Source organism: Ostrea edulis, chromosome 6 (assembly GCF_947568905.1).
Source record: "Ostrea edulis chromosome 6, xbOstEdul1.1, whole genome shotgun sequence".
NCBI lineage: Eukaryota > Metazoa > Mollusca > Bivalvia > Ostreida > Ostreidae > Ostrea > Ostrea edulis.
Window position 1 is genome coordinate 13,786,940 of NC_079169.1, and position 16,309 is coordinate 13,803,248.

Here is a 16,309-nt window from a genome sequence, read left to right on the forward strand (position 1 = left end):
AGATATTGTAACTCAGTTTTATCATGTATGTATGTAACTGTATTTAATTAGTGTAATATTTCTCTACACTGTACATTCTGTCAGCTTATGAGAATAAACTATTGTCATATAATCACTCCCCACAGAAATTGGGATTTCCTCAATTCTTTCACCAAATCCCACACCGCCCATTTACAACAAACTAATCAGTCCCGCATTGGCAGTTTTCAGATTGTTAAAAGCTTGTCACATGTAGCTATGGGGCAACTTTCCATTACATACAATGTATAACTAACATGCCTATGTTGACATTACTCTGTGTACATCTATACAATCATTGGACATGGTGTAACTCAACAAATGCAAGCCTCCAATGTCCCTCGAAATCTATTAAACCTTCACAAGATATGATAAGTTCAAAGTAAACAAGCATTCGCCTATGTACATGTATAGTTCTATTACTCCCAACCAACTTCTTAGTAACAACACCATGATGTCTCTTACAAATACAGGTAATATCAAAAACTGTCTCCTTACAGATATGATTGCAACATGAATGAACCACTAGCAGCTATACAAAGGTCAAGTGAAAGTTCAATTTATTTGTCACCTGACTGGGCTTTATTATCATAAATATGTATGCATATGAAATCTAGATTTCTAATTATGGCTAAAGTTATGATTGTGTGCATAAAGAGAAATAATTACCTCCCTTCGTGCACATCAACAAAATAGATCATCTTTTTACCAAGTTTGACTGAAATCATTGCAACTATTGAATACTTTGTGATGACTTTGTGACAGACACTTGTATGGATGGACAGATAGTGGAAAAATTTTAGTCAGTCCTGCTCCCCTCCTCTGTGTTTGTAGAGATTAATCACTTAGTCAGTCCTCCTCCCCTCCTCTGTGTTTGTAGAGATTAATCACTTACTTGTCGGCTACCTTCTTGAAGTTCTGTCTCACTACATGTGATAGGTAAGCCAAGTCTCCGCTGTCTAGACGAATTCCTTTTGGTGCATACCCAAAGTCATTCAGTGCCATAGCAACAGTACAGAAGTTTGGTAACCCAGATCTGTTAAAACAATCAGCATATATTGATGTTTTGGTTTTTTTTTTTGTTGTTGTTTTGTTTAATTTGACCATCAAACCACCCATACACAAGCAACGTTTTCCTCATACAGTTTTTTTCCTACCTGATCACATCATATGTGTCAATCAGAGCCAAAAATCCCTCAGGAAACGCCTGTGCATACGCTATAAACGCGGTCAGTTCACCCACCGATGCCTGGTCATCCAGGAACTCTAAACATAGGAAAAGGGTTTATAAATGTAAACAATTGCATGCTCGTGTAAAATACTTCCAAACTGCTGAATTAAGTTCTGGTTTGTAAATAGATTATCTATATACGAGAATTTATCTTTTATCTTCACCCACCTAACAATGGTGCCAACTTCTTCTGCCATTTTAAACAAACTGGTGTAAATTTTTCTAACTGGTTTGTCTTTTTATTCAGAAGACCCTGAAATGAAATGAATAGATTCTATGTAAAAACAAGAGGCTTACAGGCCTTCATGATCACCTGACCATTACACCATGAAGACCTTAAATGATTGATTGGTTGGTTGCTGTTTTCCGCCACACTCAACAATTTTTCAGTTATCTGGTGGCACCCAGTTCTTTTATTGGTGGAAGAGAGAACCCAGATACAATGTATCTGGGAAGAGACCACCGACCTCCAAAAGTAAACTGGAAAACTTTCTCACTTACCGGCGCAAGCAGGATTCGAACCAGCGCCGACCAGAGGTGAGAGGCCGTGTGATTTTGAGCGCAATGCTCTAACCATTTAGCCACGGAGGCCCTTGAACATAAATGAATAAATGAGACGTCTTATAAGTTGATGGTGCACAAAAGTATATCTTTCAAATTATGTGAACAGATGGGACATTTTGTTGTCAAAAAGGATATGTATTTCCTCCACTGTTTCTTCATAACAAATTTTGGCTTGAACAAATATTTGAAATTTGGTTTGTTTGATTTTTAAATATCTTTTGGGTTGGGGTTGGGGTGAGATACATCTTGGCCAAAGACTATTAATTATATTCTGGGTCAAGACACTGATTGGTCAAAATCAACTTTATACCAAATATGAGTTTCTGATTCCTTTTGACCCCAAAATTGATAGGGAACACCTTCGTCCCATGGGTAGTCCATATTCATGATATGGTGACTGTAGGTGGAAAGGGTAATGCTTTAGAGCCCGGAAACCATTGTGTCTACAGACAGACGGACGTACAAGGACAACCTGATTCCAGTATACACCCCCCCCCCCTCCTCCAACTTTGTTGCGGGGGGTATAAAACTGTGGTTCATGAAACCACATTACCCTTTCTTAAAATTTTACAGTTGTTACTAGTAACTTTTAATGCTAAAATGGGGTCTGGGAAAAGTGAAATTATACGGGATGTATAATATTAGTGGAATCATCTTATTCCTTTATTTGACAAAATGTGATTCAAAGTACATGTACAAATTAAAAAAATTGCAAGATTTCTGAATTATGACTATTTCATTTCAATTTCTTTTTATATATTTTTCCCATATATCTTTTTTTTTCTAATTGACATGTATTTTGAAGATTTTATCTGTAGATTTATTAATAGCAATTTTACAAATACCCTTTTCAATTTTCATAAATATTTTTTTATTTAAAAAATCAGAACACCCATCTGAGTCTTTTAAACATTTATTATTAGATATTCATATCATGCACCAAATCACAGCGACATATAGACTCTACAAACAAACCACCTTTTTTATCATTCCGGAAAAAATCACCCCAAAATAATCATATAAAATAATTGAGAATTTGTATTACTTTTTCGATGGTGAAATCATGCTTCATAAGAGGTGCTTAAATAAACCATTAAATAAACCATTAAATAAAATTTTGGTGTAATGAGCCACCTTAAATTCATTTTTACTCAAGTACATGTATAGGAGTTCAAGTTCAAGCATTTATGTATCACTATGCATATATCTAATTCAATTTTTACAAATAAAAATGACTTTACAGTCATATGTAGAATGCTTGTAACCTACACATAAACAATATCAAACTAACCTTTTCTTCAACTTCTGATAGAGAGGAGTAAGAATTCACGAAGGCATGGGCATGTGTTCCCCTCACTGGGATGTTATACAATTTCCCTGCCAACACATTACTGGTACCATCAAACCCTACAACAAAAACACAACATATACTGATTATATCAGACACATTACTGGTACCATCAAACCCTACAACAACAAAATCAACATATACTGATTATATCAGACACATTACTGGTACCATCAAACCCTACAACAAAAACATGTACTGATTATATCAGACACATTACTGGTACCATCAAACCCTACAACAAAAACATGTACTGATTATATCAGACATATTACTGGTACCATCAAACCCTACAACAAAAACATGTACTGATTATATCAGACACATTACTGGTACCATCAAACCCTACAACAAAAACATGTACTGATTATATCAGACACATTACTGGTACCATCAAACCCTACAACAACAAAATCAACATATACTGATTATATCAGACACATTACTGGTACCATCAAACCCTACAACAACAAAATCAACATATACTGATTATATCAGACACATTACTGGTATCATCAAACCCTACAACAAAAACACAACATATACTGATTATATCAGACATATTACTGGTACCATCAAACCCTACAACAAAGACATGTACTGATTATATCAGACATATTACTGGTACCATCAAACCCTACAACAAAGACATATACTGATTATATCAGACACATTACTGGTACCATCAAACCCTACAACAAAAACACAACATATACTGATTATATCAGACACATTACTGGTACCATCAAACCCTACAACAAAAACATGTACTGATTATATCAGACACATTACTGGTGCCATCAAACCCTACAACAAAAACACAACATATACTGATTATATCAGACACATTACTGGTACCATCAAACCCTACAACAAAAACACAACATATACTGATTATATCAGACACATTACTGGTACCATCAAACCCTACAACAAAAACACAACATGTACCAAGTATATCATATACCTTGCATGATGAACTCTGTATGCTGAATCTATCTGACATATCTAGAGTGTAAGTTTCTTTTTCATATGTGTCAATCAAACAAAGAAATGCATAGTACAATATCATATTCATTTTAAAAAACATGAGAAATACTGAATAATTACTCATTTATTGATAACACAAAAATGATGTAAACGCTGGGTAATAATGAAAGTATCACAGCCACTAATGATAATTACAGTCATTAACAGTTCAAGGTCACCCAAGTTCAATATCTAGTGTACCCCAGCTGATGACTGCCTGACAACGCCTTCCCATGGAAACAATTACATCTCTAAAAACTCTCTAGGGATGTTAACTCACTCTAACTACAGAGCAGTAGCCAGTTGTTGCAGAGTCTGAAGCTGCGTTTGTCTTTGGTTAAAGCACTTATCCTGTTTGTTCTATGAATGTTTGATAGGGTTCAAATCTGGTGATTTGGATGGCCAAGAAAAACTCTGGAAATTGTGTGTTCGCAGAACATCACGTGTTAGAGGAGTAGTATGTTGTCTGGTGTTGTCAGGCTGGAATACTGCTCCGGGATGCTGCAGTATTGGAACCACATGTGGCTGTACGACTCCATCAATATACTGTTGAGTCGTTAAAGCACCCTGTATGTGAACCAATGCTGTCCTGCCTGTACAGGATATTGCTGCCCACATCATAACACTATCCCCTCCAAACTGGTCAGAATCTGGATACAATTTTATGCAAAACATTCATTTTGGCATCTGTATACTCAGAGTCTTCCATCAGGGTTCAGCAGTAAAAATTGAGATTCATCGCTGAACCAAACTGTCCACCAGCATTGCCATGGCCTAAACTTTATGAGTCATGAAACCACTGAATTCAGTTACGGCAAAGTCAGAACAAAGCCACGGATAGGTCTGTGACTCTAATCCAATATCCCATAATCAACTGCAAACAGTTTAATCTGACATTCTGTGAATACTAGGATTGGTATATGCTTTAGACAGCGCTGTTGTGAATCGTTGATGAAGATGACGCAATCAGATGAAGTGATCAGGCCTGTGCTGCTGACGTCACATTTTATTGTCCTCGAATTCTACAAAGTACCCGAGTTACAGAAACAAACTGATGACTGTGTGGTGTAAACATTGACAAAGTGCCCCAGTTACAGAAACAAACTAATGACTGTGTGGTGTAAACATTGACAAAGTGCCCAAGTTACAGAAACAAACTGATGACTGTGTGGTGTAAACAGTGACAAAGTGCCCCAATCACAGAAACAAACTGATGACTGTGTGATGTAAACATTGACAAAGTGCCCCAGTTACAGAAACAAACTGATGACTTGTGTGGTGTAAACATTGACAAAGTGCCCAAGTTACAGAAACAAACTGATGACTGTGTGATGTAAACATTGACAAAGTACCCGAGTTACAGAAACAATCTGATGACTATGTGATGTAAACACTGACAAAGTGCACGAGTTACAGAAACAAACTGAAGACTGTGTGGTGTAAACATTGACAAAGTGCCCCAGTTACAGAAACAAACTGATGACTGTGTGGCGTAACCACTGACAAAGTGCACGAGTTACAGAAACAAACTGATGACTGTGTGGCGTAACCACTGATAGACTACAGGCCACCACGGTAATATTGTCTGATGGAAATGGTAATATGGAGCAAACTAAATAATTACTGTCACTGAATTTCACAGGAAAGTGTGTAAAATGGTATCACAATTTTTATAGTGAGCCCATACACACTCACAACACTGTATGTATGATGACAGCCACTTACATGAGACAGAACACAATACAACACCCGTAACAGAAATCAGGAGAAAACAATAACCCTACAGGCCTTATCTGTGACCTGAGTATTAATTAATTAATTAATCTAAAAAGTATCACTAGCTCCAAGTGTTATGAAATCTATAATTATTATAATTTTCCTGATCTGCATATCTAAGCCAAATTCTAATATTCAGCAGCAGTATAAAACAAGTTATGTTCTTAAAACATAAAAGGTCCTGAAAATACCCATACTCATGAGAGACTTTACATAATATTTATGTTATCTTAGCACTATATGACTTAATATGCATTTAGTTTATATACACTATCAGCATAATCAAAGAAGTTTTCCAAATGATAAAGACAATAATCACAGTAATGTTGGTCTCACCCTGGAACCAAAACCCCAACTCCTGGGATCGTGGAAACCCCTACCCCTGGGATCATGGAAACCCGTGGAAACCCCAACTCCTGGGATCATGGAAACCCATGGAAACCCCTACTCCTGGGATCGTGGAAACCCCTACCCCTGGGATCATGGAAACCCGTGGAAACCCCTACTCCTGGGATCGTGGAAACCCCTACCCCTGGGATCATGGAAACCCGTGGAAACCCCAACTCCTGGGATCATGGAAACCCATGGAAACCCCTACTCCTGGGATCGTGGAAACCCCTACCCCTGGGATCATGGAAACCCGTGGAAACCCCTACTCCTGGGATCGTGGAAACCCCTACCCCTGGGATCATGGAAACCCGTGGAAACCCCTACTCCTGGGATCGTGGAAACCCCTACCCCTGGGATCATGGAAACCCGTGGAAACCCCTACTCCTGGGATCGTGGAAACCCCTACCCCTGGAATCGTGGAATTTACAATTTTGGTATAGGGATACCTGCTCCTTCTACCGGTAAATATCTATTCATTTTGAATTTAGTCCCAATAGCATTAAAGAATATGTTATCTATATGTTTTTAATACCTATGAATTTATTATACTATATATACCAAGTTTGACACACTCCCCACCTCCACCCTGGAGTCAGAATCTCTACTCTGGGGATCATGAAATTTACAAGTTTGGAAGAAGATTTTATGCTTAGCATAACTATGTATTCAGAATTGGGGGGAAAATTAGAAAGGTTATACAGAAGAAGTCAAAAATATTCAATTGTTTACACGTGACAGATGATGACCAATAGCAATAGGTCACCTGAATGACTTAGGTGATGTAAAAAAAAAAGAGGGGGGGGGGGCATATATAGGACAATCATATTTAACTGCATTGAAACCTCGAACCTAATTCATCTTGAAAGTTATTAGGTTAGGACAGAATTGCCTTATAATCATACACACAGTTTATATTCAACCTTGAACTTTGGATTTACAATAGGAATTAAACACAAAACAACACAAAGAGAAATATACATGAATAAAGGATTTCAAAAGCTAAATACCAAATCACCTTGCTTTGGAATAATACACTACACTCTATTGTTTGTTATCAAATGATAAAGATATGAGGGTTTAAAATGTCCCCTTTCATGTAGAATATGCCTGATATAATAATTCAATAAACCCCCTGATCCCACACAAAGTGCACACAAGGATAATGGTAAAATCAAACCCTAGGTTATACTGGTCTACTTTCACAATCCTATTTGTTATGTACTCAAGTTAATCGTGTTCCTAAAATCAATACAATGTTAGCATTAATAGTACTCCAAAATCAATGTTGTCCCTAAAATGATAAACAAATGTATTAAATAAAATCAATGTCCTAATTAAATCTACTGACCATCAAGATATCAATATCTGAAGATAGATAAAGAGGGGAGGGGAGGGGGGACTACAAAATTATTATGTCTATAAAAGGATTTGAATAAATGTATCAAATAAAATTGATGTTCTAATTAATTGTACTGACCGCCAAGGTAGCAATATCTAGAAGCGGATAAGGCACCATCAGGGCCCTGAGCACGCCTCAGTCCAAATTCCAGTAGTGTTTTGTCTCGGCCCGCAGCCTGTCTGAATCTAATTCCATTAGTTGCTACCAAGCTACAACATAACATCCAGACAATGTAACATGATGTCATCATCTTACTATTATAAGAAAGCTAATAAATATCACACCACTATAGGTATGTATGAATAATTTCTTTTCAAATTTTAATCAAAATCAAGTTAAGTCTTAACAGGAATATCTTATATATATTAAGCAATTTTTCTACACAAGATATTTGATTACATTTTAAGAGGAGTGCTACACCAGAGAAATTTTATATTGATGGATAAAAAGTGGAGGATATGTGAAACAATATTTTGAAATTAAAAACTTTCGAATTTACTTTATTTAGTCAAAAAGTGTAGTTTTATTAGAAAGCAATCTGAGAAAAATTTAAAACCCCTGCTGGACTCAAACCCATGATTTACAATTCAGCAGTCAACGTGCTAACCTACTGAGCTACTGAGCTAAGCAATGACTTTTGAAATGAATAGACAAAGGTTGCTGAAATTTATATCTTCATCCATGATTTAAAAAGAAGTCAGCCATTATGACAATGTAGAGTACCTCCTTAATTTGAGTCCCATATTTGCAGCTGTTAACTCAAAAAAATATTTATGTACTGAGAACTCTGTAACAAGAGGCCCAAGGGCCATAATACCATCCCTCAAGTCACCTTCCTTTCCAAGGAATTCAATCTTGTAAAATTGGGCCAAGAACAATGCCTTTCTCTGTATGATTGATTGAAAAATACCTGGAATTAAATCTAAAAACATTGTTGTAAAAGTTTTCCTACTACTCGAGGCCCATCAGTACACTGACCATTATAGAGGTTCTTCTGGTGTATGTTTCACTCAGCAACACTATAAAATTATTTCCTTTTCTACTGTCTGATTCAATTCATTGCTTTGAAATTACATTTTTCCATGTAATATTTGTTATTATGGCACCATTTTAATTTAGTTTATGTGTATACAGCTGATTGTTTTCAATCTACCTCATACAAACATTGAAAATTTAGCATACAGTTATCAGTTTGAGTAATTCACAAATCGTTTCCATGTTTTTAATAAGAAGAGTTCCTCCATGATATATCTCTATCCAAACTTAATACTTCTACTGTGGTCAGCTCCAGGTGCAAGGATGTCTTCAAAATTCAAATCTAAACTATACATACAACAAAATCAATGCTATCACAACTTTTAAAATTCCATGTATCTCCTTTTTTAATGTTGCATGTCTTTTCATTTGAAATTGTACAAATCCGAATCTGAAGCAGATTCCCCCTTTAGTTTCCTGGTGTCATATCCTTCAGCAAGATCTGTTGTTAAATTCAAAAATTCACAACCTATATCCATGATAAGTCTAAAAATAGAATGGGGTTTGCTTCTGCCTAATTAAAGTAAATTAGTAAAGTAAAATCTATGAAAATTTCCTAAGGAAACTTTAAGTTATTACATGTCATAGAAAGTGCTGATGGACAGATTACTATAGAAAAAATTCAATGAAAATCTTCTCAAGTAATCTCAAGTTGCAAGTCATAGAATGTGCTATTATCTTATTGATATTAAAAATTCTAAGTCCCATAACTATGTAAAGACAAAGTTGATAAATCTGAAAATCAAAAAGGGGTCTTCTCTGCTTAATTCAAGCATCATGTACACAATATATGAAAATTTTAACAAGGAAACTGAAGTTATTGTATTCCATAGGCACTAACGGACAGACGGAGTGATTACTGTAGGGCACCCACCACATGGCAGAGCCCTAAGAAAAAAAGCAAAGCAGTATGATTGATCTCTGTAAATCTGAGATTGCATACATGTTGAACATACAACTGCCAAGTCTTTTACAAATCTAATGTTCAGACTCATATTTAAGCCCAAGGACATATAGGAAGAATAATAATTGTATGAAAATTTTCTTTTGCAATCTAAGTACAAAATGTATATATCTGTAGCATGCTTCTTTAAAATTTACTCATTAAAATGAATTACATGTATACCATTTTCATTATATATATTATATCATATAATACACTTATGAATCATTTCCTAATATTCTCATACACAACCAGGCTATTTGGATGAATTATTATTAAACATGCTTGACTTTTTGTCATTTGACTATAAATAGGAAATTTTAATTCATGAACATTTCATATTACATAATCAATGTGCAGTGAGGTTTGTAATTCAAGGTTACCTGGCATAATTAACAAGGTTACCTGGCATAATTAACAAGGTTACCTGGCATAATTAACGAGGTTTAGGAGAGGTGTTTCCATTAACTGAACAACTGGAAGTGGTCCTTCTATGGAGATGAGGGGCACTTTAGGGAACACAACCATCCCCTCGTCTATTGCAATGAGCCGTACCTCATCAGTTGTTAGATTTTGCAGATAATCAAAAAATTCATTCTCAATATTTTCTGGTAGAACAGTCTTTAGGTAGTTGATATCTGTTTTTAAAAAGTGAAAAAGATTTTTATAAAGTCAAAATTACGTGGAGCACCTATAAAAAAAAAAACTCCTTGTTTGCCTGTCTCCCAAATGACAAAAAACCACCTGACTCAAACTTTTTTAAGTGTCCAAGAAATGATAACTTTTTTTCACATTTTGAAATTTTTTACCCTCTTTGACATCAGTTTTAATTTTACATCTGGTAATTCTTGATCTGACATTGAATTGCTTATATCAATAAATGACCTCATGTAAAGCATCTTTGTGGTCCTTATTAAATTCACAATGACTAGCTTCAGCAATAACATACCACATGACAATGCCAACAAAACAGTTCTTCAGAAATTGCAAGTTGTGATGCCTTAGTACCCCCACTGTGAAGTCAAGAGATATTCCAAAAATGCCAACCAAAAAACCCCTCAAACTTTAGATGTTTTCTATGTCACTTTGTTTTTAATTAAATTCCAAAAATATTTTCCTACCTACCAATCCAATTTTTAAATGCTGGGTTGGGAAAGGGCAAACAAACATTTTTTAAAGGTGGCCTTTCTTGTTAAAATTCATACTCTGAATTATGATACAAGTTAAAACAGCTTAAAATTATCATATGGCCTTATTATTCATATATATATATACATTCACTACAGTGATCTGAATACTTTAGTTTACTAACCACTGACGGAGAACTTGAAATTTTTCACAAATTTGATACACTCTTCAAGACCAGCAAATATTGTGAATTCTCCTTTAAAAGGATTTCTTCTGAAGTAGAGATCAAAAACTGCCATTTCATTCCTTTTTCCACTTTTCCAGTAAGCATAAGCCATGGTTATCTGGTACAAGTCTACAACAGGAAAAAGACAAATTTATCATAATCATATCAAGCATAAAGAATTGAAAATAAAATCAACTTAAGCATTATCTACTTTTTATCAAATTACCTAGTATATAAAGATTCATTTTGCAAATTCAAATGCTAAGGACTCCTTGTTCATAAATTATAAATGCTATCTATATAAATGTCCATGAAGATGAATGATTGAAAACATTCATAGACCTGACTTCTACACTGAGTAGGCCCATGTGTACTTTAAATGATATATTTGACTTATCCGTCATCCAGATTTAACAAACTTCATTGTGACCTATTATAAGTTTTCAATGTTATGCAATGACAGGTGAACTCATAATTGAAAGGATATATAAATCCCATGACAAATATTTCCCTTAACTGCAGCAAACATAGCTACCGCATCCAATAAACATCGTTTAGACTTTCTCATCTATGATGCTAATTGCTTATGCAAATTAAAATTCTGCAAACTTTCAATTTCTCTTCCGAGAACCCCTAATCAATCAGAGTCGTTATCTTCGCGGCAACTGAATTTGTTAAAAGAAGCATATCCATTGAAAATTATTGATCTGGTTTTTAAATTAGTGTTTGCTCGAAATACCATCGCAGCCTGCGATGCGGAAATCAATCAATCTAATGTTAAGTTCAACTGTTTAAACTAAACATCAGCTGTGTCTAGGCATTCTACAATTCTGTCATTCTACTTTCACTTTCTATATTTTGTCACTAAACCCATTCAAAGAAAATGAAGACATATTAACTAATCCAAAGAATACCTGTTAAGGTGGCTTGAATAACTCCATTCTGCTCTTTATTTAGCACACGGGAAAAATTTGTTTCACTACTTGCAGACATCTTTGTTGCTATCCGCTAGCGAAAGCGTTTATCGCGATCGCACATTCGCGCAAATTGATAATTCTAGAAGTGCTCCGAGAGTTTGTTTTAGTAAAGGGCGGTAACTCATTACGTGCTTGAAAATTTTAATGGCTGACAGTTGTGCAGACGGCGATGAAGATTCTCGAGATTCCTTGTCAAACGAAGAGGAAACGATACAGGGAAATTTACCAGGGACAGGCCAAGTCCCAAAGCAGTCATTGAAACAGGATCCGCAGTAGGCAATTGTTTATGTTAATTTATAAACCAAATAAAGTTGTCTTTAACCAAATGGCCAAACCAGGGCAGAGGACAAGAAGGTCACATATGTCGTGTTCAGTAGGCCAGGATATCATAATGTGACTTATTACGCAAATTGACTAACCTGTTAGTAATACTTTTCCTGCGAAATTCGCCATGACACTCACCGTGCTTGTAATATTGTGACGTAATCAGTTCAGTAACCACATTCTTCACGCGCACTCCTGAGTGAGGGTTAGAGTTGCATGGGGTGCATTTTGGTCTGCTAAGTTGTAATGTGATATATACGAAAAATACTTTGGGCTTGCTATTTGTTGAGGAGAAAATTCCAAATTTTTGTATTACGTTTCATATAATTATCATGATCAACTAAGGGTCATCCAGAATATTTTAAATGTAATGTAAGAATTATGTCTCATCGCCATCGGTTTTTTCTTAAAATTCCCCATTGTGCTTACTGCTAGGCCAATTTCCTTACATCTAATAATATTAATAAGGTGCATGAACATTATATGATTTAGGAAACCCTTATGCTTTCAATCCCATTATTAACAGAGAATCCTGGGAACTTTTATTTATTGCAGGTTTTTAAATTACAGGTGCGAGTTTATATTTATAAAGGGAATTTTTTTTAGATATGGGCCAAGGTGACTCAGGCGAGCAATGTGGCATGTGGGCCTCTTGTTTAATTTATTATGATTTATAAGCAACACATATTTAAATCTAAGGGGAAAGAAGTCCGTGCAGATTTATCCATCGAGTTCCGTGCATCACAATGTTCACTTGTAAATGAGTCGCTCAACTTTAAAAAAAAAAAAAAAAAAGTATAAAAAATCTTGCACTAGTCTCCACACTAAGGTAATGTCTGTTATTGGACAGCAGTATAATGTTTGTGCACTGTGAACACACATTTCACTAAAATCTAACTTCTTGTACTGTCCTGTGTCTTTGGCATATGAATCATATGACTGTTTGGGTAGAAAAGTTGTTTCTTGGAATTAGCCATATTGAAAAGAGCTAAACATATTGGGCTTTATAAGTTTCCTACAGACAGCTCACCATGCCATATTATGCAATGTATATGAAGAAATTTATAATGATATGATTAGATAATGAAATTCAAGATTTCTTAGGTTTAAAATTGAAATTTCGATGGAGGATGCAAACATGGCAGGAAAAAAAAAGCATAATAGTTCATGGTCACGCATTTCCCCCCTGCAATGTTTGTACCCTTTTTAACATAAACCGAAGGAAAGCATTTTAATATTCTTATTTCCAAGTATTTTTCTTTTTTTTAAAAACTTTCCAGTATGTAAAATATAGCTATTTTTGACTTGTGAGTAATTTTTAGCTGAAAATCACCTGACCTTGATTTATCTCCATATAGTCCAAGAAGGACAAACTCTAAATGCATAAAATAACTCATCATGTAGGCTTATATAAGTAAGCATTATTTATTATATAATTTTAAATTTATTGAAATAAAAGGTAAAACAGAAAATAGAATATATTTTTGACAATGCTGGAAAGCAGGTAGTGGCATGTATATATTCATATGCAGGCAGACAGCACTAAAGAACCGAATCTAACTAGATGGAAACAAAATGTGTCTTCGTTGTTGCAAATGACAAACAATGGATTTCAATAAAATTATCAGTAAAAAACAGACAGTGGATGTAAATAATATTTGATAATGAAGTCAACTAGAAATTCTTATTCAAATATATTGTATATACCCAGGGCAAAAACAGAATATTATAGAAGATCTTTCAGCATTTCAGGGAGCACAGTGTGGAATGCCTTGAGTCAAAATATAAGAAACTCAACGAGTGTTGCGTGTTTTAAGAGAAATTATCTTAGAGATTATCACCATACTTTTTAAGCTTCATTTTGTATTCTATTTATCTTACATTCATAATTATTTCTTAAGTTTATATGTATTCTACTTCTTTTAATCTGTGTTTATTTTTCTAATATCTGTCTGTATGTATGTTATATGCAGGACCATATTGAAAACTAGCGTTATCGCTAAATATGTAATCCTGGATAAATAAAGGCCTTATTATTATTATTATTACAAAGAACATACTACAGTGAGGAAGCACATGCCATAAAGTTTTGGAGACAGTTGAGATATTCCACTTGGTGATAAATTACTCTTCAAGGATTTTCAAATTCTCTTCAATTTTGCTGCAATTTGAGTACTGATATAGAATTTGATTACAATACTCTAATTTTATTATGCTGTACTTCTGTTTGTAGGGGGATGGGACTGAGTATTATATTATATTTCTGTTTGTAGGGGATGGGACTGTGTGTTATATTATACATCTGTTTGTAGGGGATGGGACTGTGTGTTATATTATACTTTTATACTTCTGTTTGTAGGGGATGGGACTGTGTTATATTATACATCTGTTTGTAGGGGATGGGACTGTGTGTTATACTATACTTCTGTTTGTAGGGGATGGGACTGTGAGTGTGCTGCGATTCGAGCGTTCTTCTGCTTTCTGATACTCTGTGTTGTAATTTTACAGAGCTATCTGGATTACAGAGAATTCCAGGTCAGTATTAATAAATTAATTATGTCTCCCCTCTTTTAGAGGGGAGACATTGTTTTTAGCTCACCTGTCTGAGCCGCTGACTCAAGTGAGCTTTTCTGTTCATAATTGTCCGTTGGCGTTGCTGGTGTTGTAAATTTTTTCCATTTTCATCTTCTCCTCCAGAACCACTAGGTCAAATTCAACCAAACTTGGCACAAAGCATCCTTAAGTGAAGGGCTTTCAAGTTTGTTCAAATGAAGGGTCATGCCCTATTCAAAGGGGAGATAATCACAAAAATAGGGTGGGGTCATTTAAAAATCTTCTTCTCAAGAACCACTGGACCAGAGGAGTTGAAATTTATGTGAAAGCTTTCTGACATAATGCAGATTCAAGGTTGTTCCCATCATGGCCCCCAGGGGTAAGTTGGGGCCACAATAGGGGATCAAAATTTTACATGGGAATACATAGGGAAAATCTTTAAAAATCCTCTTCTCAAGAACCACTGGGCAAGAAGAGCTGAGATTTACATGAAAGTTTCCTGACACAGTGCAGATTCAAGATTGTTAAAATCATAGCCCTCAGGAGTAGGATGGGGCCACAATAGGGGATCAAAGTTTTACATGTAAATACATAGAGAAAATCTTTAAAATCTTCTTCTCAAGAACACTGGACTAGGAAAGTACAAATTTACATAAAAGCTTTCTGACATAGTGCAGATTCAAGTTTGTTAAAATCATGGCCCCCGGGGGTAGGATGGGACCACAATAGGGGATCAAAGACGATTAGTAAATCACAGGGTTTAGCAATCTTAAATGAGTGGATTAGTAAATCACATGATTTAGCAATCTAAAGTGAGTGGATTAATAAATCACAGGGTTTAGCAATCTTAAGTGAATGGATTAGCAAATCACAGGGTTTAGCAATATTAACACAACTTCAAATGAGGAAGTTAATAGGGGTGTAACAAAATAAGCGAATCGAACAATTGACTTGCGAAGATGAATGACTTCCTGTCAAGAGTTTTAAGCTGAGACCCTTTACATACAATGCAAACTTAAGGAAGTATGTCACAGCCTGGTGATGGCTGATACTGCTGGAAGCAAAGCTATACAAATTATGGCTTAAGAAAAACACCCTATGTAAGCATTTTCACAGACATATTATGTACCATTTGCAGTACTCTTGTTTAGTACTACCTGCCGAGTAATCATTACCAAATATGGAGCATCGACAAGGTCAAAGGGTTTTTTGGCTAGGTTAGTACTTAAATCTAGTTCATATTTATAAAGGGTACATAAAAATATAAACAATAAATTGTCTTTCTTTGAACTGTTTTATTGGGTGTTGAAGGTAGTAATCCTTGCAGAAAAAAACCCTGCTTAACTTGCTAATGCAATGCTTGCTTCC

General features: G+C 35.2%; 2 protein-coding genes and 1 long non-coding RNA gene across 6 annotated transcripts in view; 2 read left to right on the top strand and 1 right to left on the bottom strand.

Annotated features, from left to right (window-relative positions):
- Positions 1 to 13,270, bottom strand: part of LOC125646097 (nicotinate phosphoribosyltransferase-like) — a 25,408-nt gene extending 12,138 nt beyond the window's left edge. The window contains exons 1-8 of one of the 4 annotated variants that reach the window (XR_008796192.1): positions 12,002 to 12,136; positions 11,046 to 11,216; positions 10,161 to 10,371; positions 7,834 to 7,964; positions 3,105 to 3,220; positions 1,418 to 1,502; positions 1,176 to 1,284; positions 914 to 1,054 (exon numbers count right to left, since the gene is read on the bottom strand). Coding sequence is in view for 3 of the 4 variants with exons in the window: in XM_048872245.2 (XP_048728202.1) it covers positions 914 to 1,054; positions 1,176 to 1,284; positions 1,418 to 1,502; positions 3,105 to 3,220; positions 7,834 to 7,964; positions 10,161 to 10,371; positions 11,046 to 11,216; positions 12,002 to 12,080 (1,043 nt within the window). In the remaining variant the exon portion in view is untranslated. Of the gene's footprint in view, positions 1 to 913; positions 1,055 to 1,175; positions 1,285 to 1,417; positions 1,503 to 3,104; positions 3,221 to 7,833; positions 7,965 to 10,160; positions 10,372 to 11,045; positions 11,217 to 11,313; positions 11,490 to 12,001; positions 12,153 to 12,483 lie in introns of those variants that run through there. The other 3 variants (XM_048872246.2, XM_048872245.2, XM_048872247.2) reach the window with 3 other exon arrangements.
- LOC125646098 (oxidoreductase HTATIP2-like) overlaps positions 12,205 to 16,309 on the top strand; it is a 21,398-nt gene continuing 17,293 nt past the window's right edge. The window contains exons 1-2 of the mRNA XM_048872248.2: positions 12,205 to 12,336; positions 14,824 to 14,923. Coding sequence (XP_048728205.1) covers positions 12,209 to 12,336; positions 14,824 to 14,923 — 228 coding nt within the window. The 5' untranslated portion in view covers positions 12,205 to 12,208. The remainder of the gene's footprint in view (positions 12,337 to 14,823; positions 14,924 to 16,309) is intronic.
- Positions 15,033 to 16,309, top strand: part of LOC125646106 (uncharacterized) — a 6,128-nt gene continuing 4,851 nt past the window's right edge. Inside the window, exon 1 of the long non-coding RNA XR_007359574.2 lies at positions 15,033 to 16,158. This is a non-coding gene — a long non-coding RNA (uncharacterized LOC125646106). The remainder of the gene's footprint in view (positions 16,159 to 16,309) is intronic.